The sequence below is a fragment of the Toxorhynchites rutilus genome, chromosome 2 (assembly GCF_029784135.1).
Source record: "Toxorhynchites rutilus septentrionalis strain SRP chromosome 2, ASM2978413v1, whole genome shotgun sequence".
In the NCBI taxonomy this organism is placed as follows: Eukaryota; Metazoa; Arthropoda; class Insecta; order Diptera; family Culicidae; genus Toxorhynchites; species Toxorhynchites rutilus.
Window position 1 is genome coordinate 293,332,222 of NC_073745.1, and position 24,454 is coordinate 293,356,675.

The window sequence follows — 24,454 nt, forward strand, 5'->3', positions numbered from 1 at the left end:
ACCGCATCAGGTAATGGATACGTACTTTGTGTGAAATAAGCAAGATGTGTTATTTTTTATCGTACGATGTGAGGGAAAAAAAACATCGTCAACAGTCTAATTTTAGGTTGTTTTCAACATGCTTTCGCTTCAAGTGCTAAACAAGCGCACACGCGATCGTAGTAAACCACACCTTAGAGGAGAAGCATCCAACGCTGAATACCAACGACCGGGTCAAGAGGAACGGGGCGAAGGGGGAGGCTCTCTAACAGATGTCATCGGTGGGTGGGTGGAGGAACGGAATGAAGCCAAATGGCATGGGATGTGAAAATTGCCTAGCCAAGCTGACTGAGATGACAGCAGCGCTCGAAGACGTATTTCTGGCAAATTATCAAAAACTGCTGAGTGTATGTGTTATTGAGTTACCTTAATTCATTTCTCGGATTTATGTATGCGTTTTTAATTATCACTCAGGCGGAATGATTGATCATAGAAGGTATTAATGATGAACAACCAAAAAACATTTGTTGACATATGGTTTGGCAACCAGTGCTGGCGAAATCGGAACATGCGTGCGTTCATATGCACTCTAAATTCACTAGCTCGCTACGGTAAATTGATTGCTTCTTTTTTGCGTCACATTCCGGTCCGTAATCGGTAGACTTCTACAATGTTTACACCACCAAATACTATATGACGCTGTTTTGAAAGCCAACTTTGTTGCTCCTTGTACCAATAGTGTATACAAGGAATCTTCTTGGACCGTTGTTTATTCCTTAACACAAATCCACGCGTTCCCACAGGGAGACAGCGGCAATTACGCCGCAATCGTAGTATCCGACCGTTGATCTATTTCGGTCCTTCGACAACAACAACGAGCGTTGAGTTTCGCACGAGCGGCGAATTTCTACTGGGAACTGATGCAACTGTCAGGGACTATTTGTGCATCCCAGGAGCATCAACCTCTGTTGACATAGAACGATTCGTCGCGGGATTAGCGCAAATGAGTCACGCCACATCCGACCGCATCCTCTGTTCGCTAATGATATTTACAGCGCGAATTAGACGATTCCTTCCGGCAAATTAGTCGTAGTCACTGCGTTTTGTTTTGCAAGACTCGGGGTGAATTCCTTCTGGACAAGTCAACGTGTTTACGTTGGATGCCTTTTGCTTGATAAAGCAGTTCGTTGGGGTCTGGTTATCCACTTCCAGCCGGGAACAGCCGCCACGAAAAAGCCTGTAATTGTTCGTTTGTTTACCAACCAGTCAACCAGATGATGAAAATAAAGGTATAAATAAAACACAAACTTCGCTTCGTGGTCTTTCCTTTCGTACGCTTTCGCAATACTTCTTTCACACCCCCACCGTAACCGGTTTCGGGCAGTTGGTGGATTAGTTCTCTTGTTTGTCGGTGTGGCCGGTGAGAATCAATGTTGTGTGGTACTTGCCTCAAGAACAAACACGGTCACGCATTTGAGCAGATTTTGGAAAGCTTGCCGTGTTGAGGGATAACTATTGCAAACTGATAATAGATTCTGGTTCAATTTTCAATCGATTTCCAGCTTTTCAGGGATTTCCAGAATTCTCTTCCCATGATTTCCGTGTATATATATATCGATATAATAGGTGGAACGATAAAAAATTGTCCTGTTAAATACACGCTACGTCAAAATAAGGTTCACCAAATTTTGATCGTTCATCCCCTTTTTGTAGATTAGCTATATGAGCAAGCAATTTAAAACTGCATGTTGGATAATCATCGGAAATCTACCTTCTAGCGACATGGCCATGCTCGACGCTATATGAGAGCAGTGTACGAGGCTATGTAGCTCAACACAAACCTTTGCTTTCGAAAAATAATATAAGGACACAACCATATTGTTATCGTAGAACTACAAAACTACTGCCAGCGAGAACAAATATATAGAAATTTTATAACGAACTCTCCAACACAAGTATTTAGTAGCACTGACAAGGATCGATGACGAAATGCTGGCACTGCAACAAAAGCCAATCTGAGTAAATTGTTAAACTATCTCACAGCATTAAAAACTAACTCACAGCATTTCTTGTTTAAATTATTGATTATCTAAGCAGCTTTTCAGTATCTCTTCGGAAAATTACATCCCAAACGCGTTCATTAACTCCATTTCGCGAAGAAATAATCTACAAAATATGCTACGCAGCATCTTTCGCTGAACGGTAACAGAAAATCCGAGTCGTATCGGTTGTGTGGTGGCGGCGACAGCAATCGCCGAAGAACAAAATTCACCTCTAGTTTTAATTGATGATAACGATGTCTTGAACTCTTAGAGGCGAATGAACTGAAAAGTTTAAAGCCTCTTTAATCCAATATCATCATCTTGAACTCTAAAGGCTTGAAATCTTTCAATCCATCCGCCTCTAGAGACAAATAGTGTTTTTCGTGAATGCAATTTATAATACTTCTCTTCTACTCTGCTTTTGCGCGCAGGCGCAAGCTCTGCGCCACAACATACGAACCCATATGAAAAACAAATTTTTTTAAACGATTTTTTTCGGGCCGCTCAAGGGAGATGGTATAATATCCCAAATCAAAGACACCAACGACTCATCGAAATTTCACCACAGTTATTGGAAGTGGTTTATGCACAGAAATTATTCCCCACTAAAGACTAATCATACACTGCGTTTCACAACTATAGAACCATTAATTTTTTTTCTGTGTTTCCAGAGATATGTAAGAAGTCAGATAAATTGAAGTATATAGTGTAGGATATAAAAACTATCTTAATTTAAAATACTAGCCATTTGAACTTTATTGTTGTGTCCAGGCGCGAAACATTCAAAAAACTAAAATTCCAGTGTTTCATAACTATAGAACCAGATGGAAAAACTCTCACTCCTTTGGAAAATTAACGTCAATTTCACATGAATTACAATAAGTTTATAATTCATAGGTCATCTTTAGTTCTCAATCAGTTCAAAAAACCCATTCGGGGTGGTTTTGACCAAGCTGCGCCTTGTTGTATTGTGCATCTCGTTCTACGCAGAAGATACTGCTCGTTTCAGCTCTTCAAATCATTCATACTGCTTGTAAGCTGCATCTTCTATTCGTACGATCACTCTTCATAAGTTCTTGATAAGGTTTTGATCTGGTAATTGAGCTGACCAATCCAGATTCTGAAGCCCCTGTTCAACAAACCATGCCCTGACTTACCGGATGTTACGAATTGATGTCAAATTACCCAATTATCAAGGTGTTTTTGATCAAAAAAAACAAAAGTAAACGATTCTGAAGTACTTCATTGTACTTATGACTGTTCATTCGTGTTGATGGTAAGCTACCTAAGTCAGGCCTTTTTGTGAAAATTCTCCCAAACCATAAAAAATCTCATTTCCAAAGCTGCAACTTCACAAACTAATGTGGAAACTTATCCCATGGGTTTCACTATACCAGGAGAACTTCTCTGATAAAAATAAATACAACTTGAATAGAATTTCTTCATACTGGAAGGACTTACGGAACGTGTCATGTAATTTTTCAAATCGTAACTTTGTTTTTATCCCATTTATCTGTAACAGAGCCGGGTTTTTATCGTGTACATGTACATATGTTTATGTTTCTATAAATTGTAAATTACACAGTAGAAGTAGTAGCCATTTAGGCGTTAGGTTTTCTGTTCCATTACATTATGGTAAATTACACAGTAGTAGCCATTTAGGCGTAAGGGTATTCTATCTGTTCTTCCACTGCTCAGCAGACTGGACAGCGGAGACAGTTGATATTGATCATTGTTGGGTTATTTATAGAACAGCAGCCCGATGTTTCTTGCAGAGCAGAGCAGTTGTATGGTTGAATCGATCATTGTTCCACCGTGGATCGATCTCCATAGCTGATGATGGTTGCGTGGACGTAGTTATTCTATAACAACACAAAGATGGTCAAATTGAGGGCCCTGAGTTTGAACTCACGATCGATCGCTTAGTAAGCGAACGCGTAACCAAGTGGCTAAGAAAACCCCCCAAATCGTAACTTTGAAGGCGGCAGTTTAATGGCTTGAGGAAAATGTATTAAAACAGGCCCGGTTCAGATAGCTTTTCATCAACACGAATGCACAGTCAGAAGTGCAATGAACTACTTCAGAATGAATTACTTCTGTTTTTGCATCAAAACAATTTGATAATTGGGTAATTAGGCATCAATTCATAAAATCCGGAATGTTATGGCAAGGTTTAATGAATATGGGCTTCAGATTCTAGACTGATTAGCTTGATTACCAAATCAAAACCATGTTAAGAACTAATGAGGAGTGATCATATGAATATTAGATGCAGCTTCCAAGCATTATGAGTGATTCGAAGAGCTTAAACGAGAAGTATCTTCTGCCTAGAACAAGATACACACTACAACAAGGCGCAGCCACCCTGAATGGGTTATTTGATCTGGCTGAGAACTAAAGATGATCTACGAATTGGAATCTTATGTAATTCATGTGAAATTGAAGTTAGTTTTAAACAGGAGTGAGAGTTTTTCCATCTGGTTCTATAGTTATGAAACACTGGAATTTTAGTTTTTTATATGTTTCGCGCCTGAACACAACAATAAAGTTCGAATGGCCAGTCTTTTAAATTAAGATAGTTGTTATATCCTACACTATATACTTCAATCTATCCGACTTCTTACATATCTCTGGGAACTCAGAAAAAATGAATGGTTCTATGGTTGCGAAAAGCAGTGTAGCAGAGAAGTGATCTTGAATTATTTTGAATTCACTTCATCAAAATTAACATGCGCAAAAGGGATCAAATAAAATCAAATTGGCAACAATAAAATATCTTCTCAAAAGCTCTATATTATTAGTAAAACAAATGTAATTTGTCGTGGGTATTAAATCCACAGTTTTTTTTCTCTGTTACCTACAAACATGGATGATGCTACTTATAGAGCTATCACTGTATATGTCTCAAAGCGCATAATTCTGCGAATGGATTGTTAATATTCGAATTCCATTTGAAAAGCCAGTGATTTAAATGATGTCCGCCTCGAACAGTTTTACGTAACCCCCATCGGATGATCTGGAAGGTGTAGGAGAAAGGGACAGTTGCAAAAACTTATACATAAACAAAAACAGAAATTTAAAATTATACAAAAAGCAGTCATTTGGTGATTTGGAAATATTTAAAGAAGCAATTTGAATTGAAATCAATTGGATTCAAAAGCAAATGGTAGTAAATTGACACTTAATTGTTGTAATAATATTGTTTCAACCTAGGGTACTATTCCAGAAAACGAGACGAGCAATTCGTCTCGTCTCTTTTCGGCTTCAGCCATTGTCAAGACGAGCAAAATATCCTATTCCAGTACGCGAGTTTCGTTGAAATGTTTTATTTGGTAGACTGGAAAGACTTTTGGCACCTGGTCAATTGATACTCTTTTCTCAGTGCCAAAATACTAAAATCATAACAAAAAGGAATTAGATTTATATATCCTTTGGTTTCATTGATATTTTTTCTACCAGCATATGGTTTCATCACTCAGACGTTTTGTTATTATGGATTTATTAAAACCAATATTTGTTCACCTAAATAATCAACGATTTATCAAGAAAAGTTTCAAATCTATATGCTTGTATTTCCATTTACAGTTATGCAATAAAGTAGTCTAGTTTTTTTTTCACATTCATAGCAATAAACTTCGAAACATTTAGGTACAACGAATGAAACGCATCATTGTAAAATGTGAATCAGTAGAAAAAACATTGGCTGATTCCTATGGAATTGGTGAGTTTCTATGTGAGTTTTTAGTTTTTGGGACCGGGGAAGGTTTTTATGATAGTTTGAGACCCCTCCTCCCTCTCTAAGTGGAGGCTCCCATACAAATGAAACACAAATTTCTGCATAACCCAGGAACTAATTAAAATAATTTGGTTTCAATTTGGCATGTGGAGGTTTAAGGGGACAATATATGTTTCTATTGTGGTACGACATTCTTCCTCCGTCTCTGAGGGGGAGTCGCCATACAAATGAAACACACATTTCTGCATAACGAGGTTCTAGGAAACAAGAAATGTTTTCATTGTGATACGACTCCCATACAAGTGAATCACAAATTTCTGCATAACTTAAGAACTAATCAAGCAAAGGAGTAAGTTTAAAAATCCGATTTCAGATGTCATCATTTTATTATATTTTCTGTACCACGTTCACTTAGTAAGAAAACGTGAATATTTGAAAGTATTTATGCCATACAAATGGAACACAAACTTTTGCATTACTCGGAAATTTATCAATCTAACGAAACCAAAATTGGCATGTGAAGGTTTTAGGGTGTAATAAATGATTTCTATGATAGTTAGACACTCCTCCCCCCACTCAAATGGGGGGGGGATGCCATACAAATGAAACATTAATTTCTGCATTACTCGGGAATCAATCAAGCAAACGAAACCAAATTTGGTATGTGGAGGTTTTAGAATGCAATAAATGGTTCTATGGTGGTCAGACACTCCGCTCTCTTCTCTAAGGGGGGCTGCCATACAAATGAAACACAAACTTCTGCATAACTCGAGAAATAATCAAGCAAATTAAGCCAAATTTGGGATGTGAGTATTTTTGGGTAAGAGAAGTGTTTCTATGATGGTATGGCACCCCTCCCTCCTCTGGAATGGAGAGGGGTCTCATAAAAATAACACACATATTTCAACCAAACATATTCCAACCGAACATGACAATTGAAAATTTTCGGAAATCCATTTGATGCCATTTGATGTTTGCGCTAACAAAATTGATCTTCGTTCGAAAGTGGAAATGGATGTTAATGTCATGAAACGCATTCCTATATCATCTTCTATCTATATAAATAAATATGGATCGCCGAAAGTGTTGATAAGAGCAAAACTCGAGAAAGGAATTGTCCGATTTAGAGCTCTTTTTCATTCTATCATATTTTATTTATCAAAAATTTATTCCATGTAACGAAGAAACATATTATTTGCAAGTGGTTGAAAAATCTTGAACAAGAATTCTGTCTGAAAATTATTTTATTTTATAATGACGAGTTTTGCTAGAAGTACTAGGAATTTTACAGTAAAAGGTAATTTATAAAGGTAGATTGGAAGATCAATCAACGAACAGTTTTGCGATTGGACCCACAAACGTTGGCTTAATAAGAAAACGTGGATGTGGTAACGAAAAATAAGTTTTGGGCGAGACGAAGTTTGCCGGGTCAGCTAGTAATAAATAAATCATATCACCCCCTTTGGCCTCGATAACCAACTGACAACGCTTTGATATACTCTCCACGAGGTTCCGGAGGTGTTAGCGGTCCAGCTCGTCTCAAGCCTCCTTCAACACAGCAAAATAGTATTGCTTGCTCGTAACGCCCATTTTTTCCACCTTACTGTCCACAATCGCCCATAAATTATCAATAGGATTGGAAGAATGCTGCTAGGATCCGATTGGAAGAATGCTGCTGTTTTCTCAACAGTAAGTTTCGAGTGCTTATGTTGTTAAACAGCTCGAACAATCCGACCAAATAACGCGCTTCCAGAACTCCAGCGGCTTGTTGACATGGTCCCTCGCAAACTGAAGTCGTTTTTATTTTGTTGATGTTGTTGATCATCGGTCGTATGTTGGCGAAGTAGCTCTTCGGGTCGTCGTCGAATGATGCGATTGGAAAGATCCAGATCCAACCTTTCCTTAATCGCCCGAATGGTCGTTCGTGGATTTTTCTTTACATCCCGAATGATTAACGTGTCCGTTCTTGCCTCAGCCTTGCGTTTCGTTCCTCTTACCGGTCGATCAGCCAAGCTATCGAGCATCTGATGCTTCCGAAAGACCAGATGGACCGCATCACGGCTCACCCCATACTTCGCGGCAATGTTTCGTTGAGACTCCTCAAGCTGGCAGTCACGCACAATCAAATTTTGAACCTTTGTTGAGATTTTCTTTTCACCCATTCCCCGGAAGCTTTCTCAGGGTCAAAAACACGTCACTACGCACGAAAAGTTGACTGAATACCTAGGAAAATTATGTTTGTGTCAGATGTCAGATCCAAACGAAGGGGTGAATCGATGAACAAAACACGTTAAAACAAATTTTTCGCAAGTGGTAATCATTACTTGTTAGATGTACATCTGTATTGCATTACGATCGTTGATAGTAATATTTGCGTTTGTTGTGATGGTTATTATAACATCGTGCATGTGGTCTGCTCCTGTACAAACTTTCATTCTGCCAGGGCTCATCTGTCGGAATCAGTCAGGGCACTAGGAAGGCAATCTGACTTACCGGTTAGAGACATCTTAGCTAGTCCCGACATCAACCTCAAAGCTCCCTCTTTACCAATTTCTCGAACAAATGATATCACTGTTTGATTCCTGCCCTTCTCATCAAACCAAACTACCTCACACGCTCCATCCTAGTCCTGTCCAATCAGTTTAGTGTTAGATTTAGTTATTTTTAAATTAGTAGTCTTAATTATATAGAAAATAAGTTTTATTTTAAGGTTAAATTCGACTCTGTAAACTTGAGATGATAAGTAATTGAGTCTGATAAATAGACGTAAATAGAAATATAAAAATATAAATAGAAATTAATCCAGGGAACGATATCTAAAATACCCGGGTCAAAAGGATTGTTGATATTTCTATCGCAAAGTTGGCACAACTGGCCACTATACTGACGCAGAGTTCTCAACAATTGTTTTCCTCTATCATCCCGTTGAAAATAATAATAATCACCACCCAAATTATGGGGGAACAGTGTGCGCCGAAGCTATAATTCATTCAACTTAATTATAGATGCATTTTATTTGCCTCGTTAGCAGATCGGCAATAAACGTGACCGACTGTCCGAAAACTGTTACCGCAATACAATGGTGAATGTGGGATTCGACGATATGGGAAAGAAAAATAATAAATAACCTTTGCTTTCGGTAGCGAATCTGTTGCACCTTGCACGACTAGCCAAATCTGTTTATAATCATTTTCACTTGCCTAGTAGGGGTAGGAACTGATTCCACTGCATCGTTGGCAGTTGGCATCGGCAAAACAATTAAGAATGAATGATATACATGAACGTGGCTCTTTCGTCTACATTTTCATATAGATGAACGTTAACAAATATATCCGAATGGGACAAAAAGTACATAAATGAAATGTAAAGTGTACCTACCAATTCTGGGTTTTGGAAAGTTCAAAAAATCTCTAAAAGTACCATTTAGTTTGTGATTATGGCAACCCTAATTGGAATGTCCAATATCAATGATAATTGTTAGAGTTCACCAATCAGTACCCGATACGGATACGACAGAAAAGTGACCTAGTCGAAGAAGGTCTACCGACTTCAATCATTGATATCGAAAGTCGGAAGAGTAACGGAATATACATTTCAACATTCATGTATCATGCAGTTTTTCAGATTATAAATTTTATGAAGACATCATTAGGGTTCAAATATTTGGTCAAACAAAACTCTAACACCCCGATGACTGCATAGAAACAATGAGCAATTTAAGGATTTGTGACCTCACGTAAACCGGAATATTCAGTTGGGAACGCCTTGACGTCACCGTCAATTGGTGCAGGGGACGGTTTATCAACTTGATTGGCTCATTCCATTTACACTTAAGATAAGCCTGTTTTCGAGGCACTGCAAAGAGGAGTGATTGAATGTAAGAACAAATGCTATCGCAGCGAGATTCACAATAATCGAATCGTAATAAAGTTAGCACATTAAAACACATCCAGGGGTGCACTGGGATGGTGAACACAATTTTGGACAAGTATGGTGTTAGGCCCTTTTTGGGGATTTCGAGTACGTACTATCAATTTAATTCCTCTTAAAAAAGAAAGGGAAGGAAGAGAGAGACTCCACCATGAACATCTTTAAATAGAAAAACTAAATTTAGAACGTTGTTACCTTTCTAGGACTTGCTTAACAGAATGAAACAAAAAGAAATCAAAAAATTATCCAAAATAGATAAATATGACTAATTTAACACAAATGTGTGAAAGACGTTTGCGCCGAACAATACAAATTCAACCATGTCCTACTAATCAATTCATATGCTACGCGAGGGCAAGATTGCGATTATTCGAACACATCGTAGAATCGCAATCCTCTGAGGCTAATGCGGCATACGACTCCAGTAGTAAACCGTTCCTCTTCTTTGTTCTCATTCTGTGTTTTTTTTTCTCTGTTTTTACAGTACGGGTCGAAGAACTTCATAATGGACAACACCGAACTGGACCATGTCACAAAGGTGATTGCGTATCACCCTCGCTACTTGCAGCACTATCTCAACACACAGAACTTTGTGATGCACTGCGATGGACCACTGCCGTTCGAGTATCGGTATTATATAGCGATCATGGTAAGTTTATTGGAATATATGTATAGTTATGATGTGCTTCATTAAATTTATACTGATGGGGAAAAGGCTGTCAAGGCCAATTGACCGATGTATGTGGCTTAAATCATAGACAGCGAGTCTAGCTTGAGTAGCAAATTAAAACAATTAACACAACACAAATTCAGCTGAATAAAAATAATTTAATAGACCATACATCCTAGTTTGCAATGTCCGTGTCGTTATCAGAAATGTTACTATAAACTCATATGGTGCCCCCTACCAAATCCGATTCTAAATTCAAATCAAAATTTAGTAACCTATTACCGATAGGCTCTGAAATTATGTAATCCTTTTTTGGTGAAAGCCGTTGGTGTAATTTTGATCATTGGTCCTAAAGAAAACACAATGTTCTAGAATTATTTTTCTCCCAACATCCATTTTTCTGGAAATTACTGTTCGATAACAATCGAACGTTGCATTCCACGTACAAGCACGCTACGAAAGAAAGTCACTTTAACTGATAAATGAACAGCATTCATAAATAAATTATTTTACATTTCGAGACAAACAATCACAGGAGGATGAAAGTCTTTGAGGAAAAGCCTGGACTCATACAGCTATGCTGAGATGTGATCTTCCAAATTTTATATAATTTTAGCATATCAACGGCAAGCATTTTCTTTCAAACGAAAGCTATTGCGTCTCATTTTTATTGTTGGAGAAATGTCAATGCTCATCAATTATTTCTTTCTGATTATTCATTTCTGAAAAATCAACAATTTCAAACTCATGCAAAGTACAAAATACGAGGGTTGTTCAAAAAATAAGTTTCAGTGTCCCCCTTTTTGGTTTTTTGGTGAAACAGAGTTGAAAAATGAACTCAGCGTATCCGAAAACCCCAGTCTACCAAAAATTGGGGTTTTAGCTAAAAAAAAATCAGAGTTTTGGCCGCCTAAATTTTCTCAGGGACCACTGTGTGACGGACGACGAACGTGTTAATCATGTACATGCTACATGTTCATTGTGTCTATACATATTCAAACGTAAGAGTATTTCTTCTGTTCCGTTGTTCGGTTAAACCGGACAGCGGAGACAGTTGATTAAGTGCTCTGGAATACCTACTATAGACCTACTGTATAAGAGGCGTTCGGGTTTTGTAAATGTACGATTAATAGCAATGCGTTCTGTTTAATTCGACGAAATTTTGATCTTAGCACCAGTGCGTAAATTTCCAAATCATTCATTTGAATTTTTTACCTTCTGTGATGTTTGACAACATTTCTATTCATACGCATATCGCGTACTCGTGGGCAAATTTGAAATGTGGGCATGTTCCATTCATCTCTCAGATCTCTTTTCATTGTATCCTTTTCGTTCTATGGAATAACCACTGATTCATTCAAGTCGCTTGTCATGTTGTACTTTGAGTTCTACTTTTGTTCCTATCAATCGAAGTAGTGACCAAGACTCGATTGGCACGCGAGTTTGTTTTCAGAAACAGACAAACAGCAGGTTTGACATCAGTAAGAGGGCCTATAGAGAATGCATTCATATCGCTTTGTCCATTGTCAAGTTAGCAGTTTTGCGGAAAGTGTTTTCAGGGCAGTAAATAAACCGAAATCGTGCTTCACTGCGGAAAACCGAGGTTGCGAAAATGAATTGTTTGTTTTCGTATCGGCATGATCCGCAAATTTTAAAAGATGTATCTAAAAGGACATTACATCCCATTAACTTAAGTTTCTCAAACACTGACACGGTTAAGAAACGTTTCTTACTGTTTTTTTGTTTGAGAAACCCCATAAACGTAATTTTTATTAAAATGGACTTTTTGACAGTTTTTGAGTCCTTGAAGGTACCTACATCGACTATCAAAATTTCAGAAAAAGTTAGTTCTACGAACCCCTTTAAACTGAAGATACACATATTCGTTTGTTTGAGAAATCCCATAAGTCTATGTTTCCAATTGTCATCACGGGTGTGTGATATCCTGCAATCTACAGTTCAACCACAGCAGTGGAACTCCATACAATTCACTGACTAAAAAGTGTCCACATTTTCATCGCTTGTTTACGTGAAGAATATAATTTTCTCAGGCACACTTGATTTGAGAGTGTATGGATTTCTAGCTGTCTTGACGCAAGGTCTTTAATGAAGAATGAGAAGATGGGAAGGTTTATATAAGCATGTTTATAATTACATAAGTTTATTCAAATATTAATATTGCTCTTATTCAACTATTCAGTGCCATTTTATCAAAATTTGAAAGAGAAATTAAAAAAGGAATGTTTTTTTTCGATATTTTTCTGAGATGGTTATTAAAAATCCATGATTAATATTGCTTTATTATTTACCCTCCATTATTTGTTAATTTCTCTTGCTTTTCGTTCTTTGACCTATCATTTTAACAGTTCAATTTGAGAGGTTTAAAATTACGACAAGATAAAAATTTGGTGTGAAAGAGCGAATTGTGGAAAATTAAGTTGCAAATTCTCTAAGCGTTATAATTAAAGTTTTTCTGTAGTATTTAATTTTTGAGTTTGTGTGAATGACAGATTAAAGTTGATTCATAAAAGAATAAGATTTCATTTGATATGACGATTTTTGAAATTGACTCAATGGTTGTAAAGTTATGACGTTTTGTAAGAAATCTTACTTACTTAATCAGCAAGAGGCTCTAGTGACATGTGCTGTACACAAAAGTTGTCTCCATTCACATGAATTTTATATTTTTTTTCCGGTAACGTTCAACTCAAAAAATGAAGGCACAGTATAAAAGTATTTAGTTTTGCAGTTTGTTTGACAAATGTATTCGTTTGAAAACATTTATTAATATATATACATATATAAAGTGAATTATATCACATCCACTATTCAAGGAAGTTGATGATATTTTCTAGCATCAATCCAAATGCAGTAATTCTAATTATTATTATGGCCGCACTAAAAGCCATGAAAAACAACAAGAAAAACGCGAACTTTGAAATTTGTGAACTATTGCAGTATTACTTCAGCCATTCCATGCGAAACTGATACAGGGAAACTTCGATATAACGTACCCTCGTTATAACGTACCCTCGATATAACGTCACTCGATATAACGTACATTTTACCTCGATATAACGTACACATTTCCAAAATGTGAAGGAAATTTTTTTTCAATATTTTTTTTCTGATAGAACAATGAAATATCTGTATTGTAATGCTAAAACAAGTATTGTACCTTCAATCAATCCCGAAATACAGCTGGTTTTGTAATTCCGGATTCTAAACGAATCAAGGTTTAATCAACAGTACGAAGGGAAACATCATGAGAAAAGCTGGCTTCGTCTTCTGATTGAAGTTATTCATTAACTTTACTAAAACAGCAAAACAACAATGTATTATAGACTACATTTGTGAGTACTTTATTATACTTCGATATAACGTACAATTCGATACAACGTACAATTTTGAAACTGAAATGTACGTTATATCGAAGTTTACCTGTATAGTGGTTTTCAGATTTTTGGAAAATTGGTATCTTGTTTTCGTTATGATAAAATATTGAACCTGTATTATAATTTTTTTGGGTGATTCGATTTTTTCACTTTTTCCCAAAATGACTTTTATCAAAAACTCATAACTATTGAACCACTAAGCCGATTCAGATGATCGATACATAAAATTGAAGTAAATTAGCTAGTCTTTTTGGAAAAATATCAAACTTCCAAGAAATTTGAATTTTGTTTTCGCAATTCTTGATTGTATCCGTTTTTATAGTTTACATGGTTTCGGGACCAACGGCGCTATATTTTTCTATATTTTTTCTTGAAAACTGAGGAATTTTTTACACATTTATATTTTTTACTCAAAATTAGATATATTCTTTTTTCTTTTTTGAGTTATAATTTTTTAGAGTTAACCGATAGTTCGGAATATTAATTTCTTCCCCTTTTTCCTATTCACAAAAATTCATAACATTTGAACTGCTAGAGCGATTCAGATGATCGATATAACAAATTAAAGCCAAGAATTTTTTGGAAAAATATTGCACTTGCGTAAAAATTAATTTTGTTTTCGTGATTAATAATTGTATCTGTTTTTCATAAATAAAAAAAATTTGCAAGTGTGAAATTATTGACTTAAATTAACTATGTCGATTATATGAATCGATTCAGTAGATCAAAAGTTATGAATTTTTAAAAAACCTAATTTTTGGAAAAAAGGAGAAAAATGATTTTTTGAACCATCGGTTAATTTTGAAAAATCATAATTTAAAAACGAAGAACACATTTTTGGATATGTTATCTAAAAAATCCTCAGCTTTCGAGAAAAAATATAGAAAACATAATAAACATATATGAATGAAAACTATAAAAAACAATTACGATCAATAATCAAGAAAACAAAATTACTTTTTTTGCAAGTATAGTATTTAAAAAAAAAACTGACTAACTGGCCAATTTGATATGTCGATCATATCATAGATTTTTCGAACCACCCTAAAATGGAATGGGATCCAATATTTATCGAAAAGGAACAAAACTACCAATTTACAAGAAAATCTGAGAACCACTATGTCGGTTTGGGATGGAATATATATATATATATAATACTAAAAATATATAGTTTGGTGTTAAATTCCTCTGCAACTAAAAAACTGATTACTAGAAACTAATTGACGTTAACGTTTTATTACCTTGTAAATTCTAGATACAATACCAACAGAGGGTATTTAAAAAAATAAAAATAGCTTTTTATGGGGTGCGTTCAAAACTGAAAAAAAAATAATCAGAATCGTATTTTTATGTTGTTTTTTAAGCATACCTACATTATTTAGTCGTATAATTATTGTATCATTCAATTTATTCCGATGAGAATGCTTTAAAATATTTCAACTGATGCTCTTACCACATTTTAATTTTTTTATTCAATGTTCAGTTTCTATGGCGAAGCTTCATTCGTAAATTACACATTTGTCATCATTAAAATACATATGGGTTTATTTTGATAATGCATTATACATAAACCGATAAAAATGCATTATAATATCTATCCACAGCGTTTTAGCATCTATATGTATATTTTATTCAATTTTGGTTCGTAATTTCTATCCCATTCGCCGTGTTTATCATGATGATGCTAACATTCATAACATTATATACTAACCTCCCACCTCATATATGATGTCTCCCACCCTTTTAGAGACATCTTAACATTATGTTCAATTTTTAGAGCGTAAACTATCTGTCAATTTATTCACTGTTTACATTTTCTTGCCACAAATCGTTGCCACTTTTTTCTCTCAAGTTCCACTTCTCTTCTCTGGTTCAACCAGCCGGGTGACGTCTTTAGAGAACCCCTATTGAACTGACAGGAGCCAACATATCGAGTATCCCACTGACATTTTCCCTTTGTTTTCATATGAATTGGGTATCCCACTGACAGTTCTGCTTGAGATTTTGCTAACGATCCTAGCATCAATTATAGCACCCGGCTGGGTTCAACTCACTGACCAAAACAAACCCTCTTTGACGTTCCCTATCCTAATCCCTCGTTTACACACTCCATGTAATATACGCGGAGTTCGGTAAATACTCTAATCAGGATGCCACAGGGTGGTACTACGGTAGGTATACAATTTCATTCATTCATTTCATACTTGCAAAACCGGTAAGTTTCTTCGTTTTCTTCAAAACTTAATGCTTTATTCTGCAAAAATGGTTACAAATTTAATATTCAAAGTATTGCCCATCGGTAGTCACAACTTTTTCCCATCTTTTTGGCAATTCACGGATCCCTTTGCGGAAATAATTGACCGGTTTTTCGGCTAACCACGAATCGATCGAATTTTTGACTGGCTTCTGGTTGATCCATGGCCAGGTATCCATACGTTGCCCGACGTATAGGATTGTCGTAATGGATCCACTTTTCATCGCCAGTAACGATTCGATGCAAAAACCCTTTCTTTTGAGCCACTGGAGCAGTTGTTCGCACGCGAAAAAACGGCGTTCGACGTCTCGTGACTTCAATGTCCTATCTATTGCTTCTAAACGATCGGATATGGTTTGCTGAGCTACTCCAAGTGTATCTGCAAGTTCTTGTTGCGTTTGTGACGGATCTTGATCGAGTAAAGCCTCTAATTCTTCATGTTCAAACTTTTTTGACGGTCCGGAACGTTCTTCGTCTTCCAAGTCAAAATCACCAATTTTGAACCGTGTAAACCACGTGTGACACGTTCGCTCAGTTGGAGCATGGTCACCATAAACTTCCACCAAAATGCTTTCCGCAGCTATTTTCTTCATATTGAAGTAATGAAGTAACACTCCCCGCAAAAACGCTCTCGTTGGTAGGAAGTTCGTAGACATATACTGAAAAAGACGCGAAATGACAGTAGCTTTCCAACGAATGTCTGAAAATTTGATTCACAGGATTAGTAATCAATTTACGTCATCTGTTGTAAAACCGAAGAAACTTACCGGTACACTCAATAGATTGATATCAAACCGGTGCAACGTCATCGGAAGAGACCTATCCCGGATGGATCAGGTGAACCATGAGGAGGAAATAATTTTGAGTAAAATGTTCGCACATTACAAATTTATAATTTGTGACTAAAAATGATTATGATATCATAAAAAAATTCGAAGTTTCGAAAATTCACAAAAATTCCATGTTCCATAAAGTTCGTCAAAAATAATTTTACCATCTTAGATTTATTTTTTAAATTTTCTGCATAACTTATATTTTATATGAAAAATTAAAAAAAACGTATTTTCCTTTCAGCTACGCAGGAGTTCATTATTTCAACCCGCGGTTTGTTAAGCAAGGTCGATTTAATGCAGTGGTTTTCAACTTTTTTTGCTACATTCCCCCCTTTACGAAAATAATCCCAGTACCCCCTATCAGTATTTTGTAAGGAAGTCTGTAATATATCAGTAAAATAATGAAAGAATGCAAACGGTTTTCGAGTTATATTCGCAACAAATTCGATTTTATACTTGTATCTGATTACAAAAAAGGTATATATAGTTTGGCAAGTCAGTATGGCACCTGCACCTGAACTATTTCCGCCAAAATCGTAATTCTTGAGAACGTTGTCGAAAAGCACACCTCATGTCATCTACGATACCCACTCTGTTCTTCTTGAATGACGTTAACGTTCCCTGTGGAACTTTTGCCGTCTCAACGTATGCATTTACTAGCGTCATTTATTAATTCTTAGTTGAGATTTCTTAAGCCAATTAACACGCCTTGAATGCATTCCGAGGGGCAAGCTCTATAATACGCGTGACCACTTGCACAGTCGAAGGAAATTTCTCTGACGAAAAATCCCCCGGCCAGAACGGGAATCGAACCCGAACACTCGGCATGATAATGTGAAACGCTAACCACTCGGTCACGGGTGCACTAATCCACTCTGTTACGGTGTTTTATTTCCATCAGCAGCATTGTACGAAATGTAGACTTACAGATTTCCAGATTAACACAAAAGACAACAAAAAATTGAAATTGATCCGAAAATTTCGTCACTGCCTGTCGGAAAGCAGTTCAAACCATGTCCAAATCTTGTTTTTTGATATGAAGAAAATTTGTTTCAAGTTTAACTTGTTGTAAAAAGCCTTGACAAATGCTATACAATCACCTTTTTTTATGGTCTTCTATACTGTTTCATCGAATGTTCCATCATCATTCACTGACGAAAGTCTTTCGAACATTGCGAAGTTGTTAAATTGAGCATTACAATTCAGATTTGAAAATGTTTTCCGAGAATCGCAAATTACGCAAATCGCGTATCCAATAAAGTTTTTGTGGCAATTTTTGCTAATCATTTCCAAAGCGAAGTAATTGTGCGATATTCCCTAGCACAATTCCCCCCTTTTATTGGTCAAATTCCTCACTAGGGGGGAATTCCCCACCGGTTGAAAATCACTGATTTAATGTAAAAAGATGGATCGCACTCTTCACGTATTTAACGGTGCAGTTAACTGTACATCTTGACTAATCATAGCCTGCATTAGCCAATTCGTCTGTCGAGTTTTTGTACGACAACGCAATGCCACAAACTTCTTTGGAACCTAACGGATACTAGAAGCCGATGCTATAATAAATACTCGACCTTTGACGTATTTGCCCTTAAGATCTGCGAAGTCTGAAGCCCCTACTCTGCACCATTTCTCTTAGAGAAGCTCAAATGGAGTAAAGCAACACAGGGATCGACAATAACAAAGCTAGAAAATACTTTTAGGGATACTTTTAGTGAGTGCAAAGGGACCGTCAAAAAGTTGCAACTTAAATGCACTAGTAGTATTGAGTGACGATTTGTCAATGAGAGTGAATTTGTAAGTTCCCGCATGCAAATGATCGTATCTCTTTTTTTGCTCTTATTGCAGGCTGCCGCTAGACACAAATGTACCTATCTGGTAAACTTGTACGAGAAGGAATTCCTGCTGCAGGGCGGCGACCGGAACTGGCTCAAAGGCCTGGACCACATTCCCCCCAAACTGCGCAACCTGAGCGATATCAACAAAATCTTAGCCCACCGTCCCTGGCTCCTGAACAAGGAACATATAGAGGTATACAGAGAGCTTCGTACAGAACGATTGATTTGTTCAAATTCTCCAATACAGTTTCTTTTATGTTTTATCCCGCTTTTAGCGATTGACTAAGAGTCAAAGCAGCTGGTCGCTGGCGGAAGTAGTCCACGCAATAGTGCTGCTGGCCCACTTCCACTCGCTGTCGTCGTTCGTGTTTTCCTGCGGGCTAACGCAGGAGCTTGAAGCATCTAGTCAAAAGATCGAAAACAACGTTGTTGTCCCACAAAAGACTGAACCCGAGCATCCGTGCAACGTCCAGGATGGTAAGCAGACCGAGGTAACCGTGGACGCACTGATGCAACGGATGAAGAAGCTCTCGGAGAAAAACACCGAGTGTACCGAGACGGAACTGAGCAATCGTTTCAAGAATGTTGAGCTGCAAGCGGCCGAACTGCCGTCGGTGGTACCGCGGGAGAGTGTCGTTGAAGTACCCCAGCAGGTCAGTCGTTTCGTCGATGATCCGAACTTTACATACCAGGATTTCGCGCGACGTGGTGCGGAGAATATCCCGCAGACCTTCCGGATACAGGACTACTCGTGGGATGACCATGCCTACTCGCTAGTCAACAGGTAAGTCTTCCTGCCGACGTCACTTCCGAGAACAAAGTTGAAAATCACCATTTTTATTTGCGCAGACTTTACAACGATGTTGGTTTTTACCTGGACGAGAAGTTCCGCGTGGCGTTCAATCTGACCTACTATACGATCGCGGGCCGGACCAATGTCGACACGTCAAAGTTCCGTCGGGCTATCTGGAACTACATCCAGTGTATCTATGGAATCCGGTACGATGATTACGACTACGGGGAGGTGAACCAGCTGCTTGATCGTTCGCTGAAGATGTTCATCAAGACGGCTTGCTGTTTCCCGGAGCGAATCACCAAAGCGGACTACGACAGTGTGCTTGTGGAGCTGCAGCATAGCGAAAAGGTTGACGCTCATGATGGCGATAGTTTGGGATCAGTCGATAACGTTTCCTTCTTTTTTTTACCAACAGGTTCATGTGAATCTAATGATTCTGGAGGCCCGTAATCAGGCGGAATTGTTGTACGCCCTGCGTGAGATTATGCGTTACATGACATGATTCGAACCCCGTTTGCAACGGAAGTTGGTGAGGATGATTTAGCTTGCAAAAGCAGTGGTTTTTATTATGTAACAATATTATTGATGATTATTTTAAAAAGCAAAGCCTTCAGGTAACAAAATGAAACAGAGAATTTATACACATTTATACAAACATATATTTTTTGAGGAAGAAGATTAATCGGAAAGCTAAAATATAGTAACTAAAGAAAGGAACAGAATATTCATCCGGTGATATAAGTGTTAAGCAGGAAGGAGCGTGTAACTAACAATACAAGTGAAACGGTACAGATTGGAAGGATTAAATTGTCGAGGTCAACAAACTGGTCGAAGTCACATTTTGAACGATAGATATACAATAAGGGCATTGATCTTTTTTTATTATAACAAATCTGTGTAATAGGAGCTGTTTGTTTTATGCGTTAGCTAGTGATAAAAAAAGCAAAACCAACCAATGATGGAAATACAAATCGCACAAATTAATTCCGCTAATAATCAGCTTCTTGTCGTATAATAACTGTAACATCTTTTTGATGGAGTTACATTTTGTGAGCTGATCTCAGAGCAGACTTGAACTCAGAATTGGTTCCGCGTGCCAATTGGAGAACAAAAATTAGGATTATTTCGTTATATCGGTAAATCGAACCCTGTCGAACTATGGAAAGGTAAAATTACAAAGAAAAAAAAGCTTGCGTTTCTCAATTCACACAAACCCAAACAAATCTTCGGACCAACAAGAACGCAAGCTTTGGTAACTCACGTGTTCAAAAATCTAGTTTCAAGCTCGACATGCATTGTAAGTAGAAGAATACGTCTTTCCCTGCTTTCCTCAATTGGCATTAAAGTCGAGCGCGGCCCGTTTTAAGTCAGGCGATTGTCTACTCTCATTGCACAATAGTTATACCTAGAATAATATACAATATACAAACAAACAAATAAACAACATGTGTAATCCATTTGTGATGGAAATTGTGCCAAAAAATATCTCATTTAAAATTGCGGAAGTAAGACAACAAAAGCTAACATCAAATGGGTAGATTTACCTCGGGATGGCTTGGAAAAGCGGTCCCACAGCAATACACACAGCAGATAAAAGATTACAAACCGCAAAGAAAATCAAACCAGTTGCGACGATAAGTGGACAATGCTGTTTATTATTTGCCACACACACACACACACACACGATGCAGAAGAATGAGAACCGAATTGTTGATTTCCATTGTTTATTTTCTGTTGACTTTTAAGAGATTAAATGGTTCCGCTTGGTTTGCGTATTCCGCGAAGGATGGACCACTAATTTTATGTTTTGTTAATGAATTCGTTGAATTTTTTTGCAAGAGAAAGGAGACGAAGGCAAAATATCATATGCATAGCTTCTGTTCGATTTGGCAATATTGGATTGCCAAATCTGGCACAGGCAATGTTTTATAGGTGTTTTAAGAGAAGAAATCTGTATAAATTGCTAGAAGTCCGTAGTAAAAATAAACGCAGAAATATAATAACAGTGACCGTTCAAACTAAGAAATGTAAAGAGAAATTTCCACTTCTAAAGCTTATTTTTCAACTCTCAACACGATGAAGAAAAGTTTGAATTTTTGCGTATTTTTCCGACAATCAATCAGAACGAAACGCGGGACCACTTACGAAAAAAAAGGAAAAAAAGATAGCAGTTCCCCAACGTGGATTTCACGCCAACTCGTCTATGAAATTGGCATGACCCTCTCAGAACTTAATGGGCGTGAAGACCTCAGCTAATGAGGCAACTTGGCACACTTAATTTTCCGAAAATTTATCAATACTAAAATATGGAAAGGGCTAAATATTTTTGACCATATTTTTATTATTTTTGTTTTACTCGAAAATGGTCATACAAAAAAGTGATCTATGGAAAAGGTTTGGGAAAATAATTGAATTTTCAAAAAAAAAAATATTTTTCTATATTTTTAAAATACTTCTTTTTTCTTGGGTGTATACTGCCGTTCTACGCATAGTTGTCCCATGTTCCAAAATCAGCAACTGAGATAAACGCAATCAAAGTTTTCTAGCATATTTATCTACAACAAGCTTTAGGCATTTCAGTTTGGCAATATACCGGGTTTTTATAAGCAATATACTATTGTTTAATGAAATGTGAAAAGTTCCCCTCACTTGAATCAATCAAGCTTGATTACGGTTTAAAAATACATGGAGGGTCGGTTATGCCTAGAATAACAACATGGGACAATTGAACTTGATGCTGGTTTTTGAAATACTGGGAACAAACAATAACTTTTTTGGTGTTTTTCAAAAAGAAAATAAAAACATCGTTTTATGAAGAAGGGAGTGATCTGCACCATCTTTGCAGAATATAAATCTGATTGCTATTAGGCATTCGCTAACAAGGTGTACATGTGTTTTGTTCTTTGTTTTATTAACAAAAAGAGTTTATTTTTTTGACGTAGAACTACGTCTTTCAGGAAGGGTACCAAATCAGAAAACAGGTCACGTTTTTATGAAACAAAGTATAACTATTTTCACTTTGAACGAATTCTCATGATTTGCATACCAATCGAATCGTAAATTCTCTAAGATTTGTTTGATATGCTATATATTACAATTCGCTAATCTCTAAACGGTTTAAATTCATAAAAACTGGAAGAACTTCATTTTCTCACATATATTTGTTCTGCCGATTTGTGTACTAACCCTACCCGTATTTCGAATGCTTATAACTCGAACATTTCTTAACAGATCGGAATGATGTTTGCATCAATTGATAGGAAATATTTCTACGCGTCTATCTCAATTAATAAAATGTTATAGTTCATGAGATTACCAATTGAATAACTGTAAAATGTCAAGCGTTATCTAAACGCCCCAACTACCAAGTTTTGGTTGGCCCGATCTACGGTTTCCCCAACACAGACTTCAAAATCGATGTACCTGTGGAAATCCGCTCTGCAAATAGACATGCAAATCGGAGGTATTTTTGTTCCCACCGAGCTGTGTTTCCTTAACACAGACTTCAAAATCAATGTGCCTGGGGGGATCCGCTTTGCAAATACGTGCAAATCGGGGGTATTTTTTGGTGTTGAGTGCTTTTGTACTCGCTTGTCGTTGTGCAGACCGGAATATGTTTCACTAAAACGTACTTTTAAACTGAGAAGCCTGGGAAAATCGTCATTTCAGACACTAGAGGTGAATGAACTTTCGCGGTTCGAGAACTACGTAAACATGAGATGTGCAATAATTCCAGAGGGAAATGTAAAATACAATGATCGTTTGACAATTCTTCCGTTCACATATTTTGGTAGTCCTAGGCAACATATCAAACGTAAAAGGACGTTCATCAAATTTATTTGTAACGAAAAACATAATCTACCACAAAAACTTCGATGCATTCTAAAATAATATTCTGAGTGGTAAACAAGTGGATTGTATAATGTAACTGCGTAGTTCTACGTCGAAAATATACGGTCGTGTCCTAGATACAACCCCTTAAAGTTTGGACGTAGAACTACGTCTTCCATTAAGGGTGCCAAATCAAAAAACAGGTCACGTTTTTATGAAATAAAGTTAACAACTCTTGCTACAAATCAATAGAATGGTTTGCACGTAATCTATATTGTGCTGACGCGAATCGATCAAAACCCAGTTATCTATCAAAAACAATTATATATTTCTCGCGAATCGGGGAACCGATAGGTGGCTTCGAAGTTTTTCGCGTGTGTTCCAGAAAATCAACAATTGGTTTTTGCTGAAATTGAGAAGTGATTTATCTTAACTTCTTTGGATCGATAAGCCATTAGCGAAAAACAAAGGAGTTCAATTCGAGCAGTTTTTGATCTCAACAACAACACAACCACCATGGCAAGCGAACGTGGTCTTCGAAGTAACTCAACTACGACATCTAACAAAGGTTCCGGATCAACTACTGACGCAGACATGACCGTTGCAGAACTGGCCAATATGATGAAGTCACAGTTTGTTATGTACCAGAAGAATATGATTGATGAAATCAGAGTACTGAAAGATTCCATACATACACAAATGGATAAACTTAGATCAGATATTGCGAGTGACTTCGAACGTATTCGTAAAGAGAGTGACAGAGTTACCACCCAACTCACCAATTCCATTGCTGATAGTAAGGCTGAGTGTCTAGTAGCTGTGGATAGAAGTTTGCGTTCTAATGATCTCGTCGTTAGTGGAGTTCCATTTCGCTCAGGAGAGAATCTGATGGAGTACTTTTCAGTTTGGCACCGCACTCTGGGATATACCGATGACAACATTCCACACGTCGATATCAGGAGACTCTTCAAAGGCACTCCATCGAACGGGACCGCATATATAATTCTCATTCAGTTTGCTATAACTGTGCAACGTAATGATTTCTTCGCTCGTTACTTACGCTCTCGAAAGCTTTGCCTCTCCGAACTTGGATTCACGACCAACAAACGTATTTTTGTGAACGAAAACTTGGGAGCCGCGGCGAGGGAAC

General features: G+C 37.1%; 1 protein-coding gene across 4 annotated transcripts in view; it reads left to right on the forward strand.

The window, feature by feature from the left end:
• The window catches only part of LOC129764629 (sestrin homolog), a 136,184-nt gene extending 114,708 nt beyond the window's left edge, over positions 1 to 21,476 (forward strand). For all 4 annotated transcript variants that reach the window (XM_055763894.1, XM_055763892.1, XM_055763895.1 and 1 more), the window contains 5 exons: positions 10,172 to 10,336; positions 18,688 to 18,870; positions 18,953 to 19,461; positions 19,527 to 19,821; positions 19,889 to 21,476. In XM_055763894.1, coding sequence (XP_055619869.1) covers positions 10,193 to 10,336; positions 18,688 to 18,870; positions 18,953 to 19,461; positions 19,527 to 19,821; positions 19,889 to 19,975 — 1,218 coding nt within the window. In that variant the 5' untranslated portion in view covers positions 10,172 to 10,192 and the 3' untranslated portion in view covers positions 19,976 to 21,476. The remainder of the gene's footprint in view (positions 1 to 10,171; positions 10,337 to 18,687; positions 18,871 to 18,952; positions 19,462 to 19,526; positions 19,822 to 19,888) is intronic.
• The last annotated feature ends 2,978 nt before the right edge of the window (positions 21,477 to 24,454 follow it).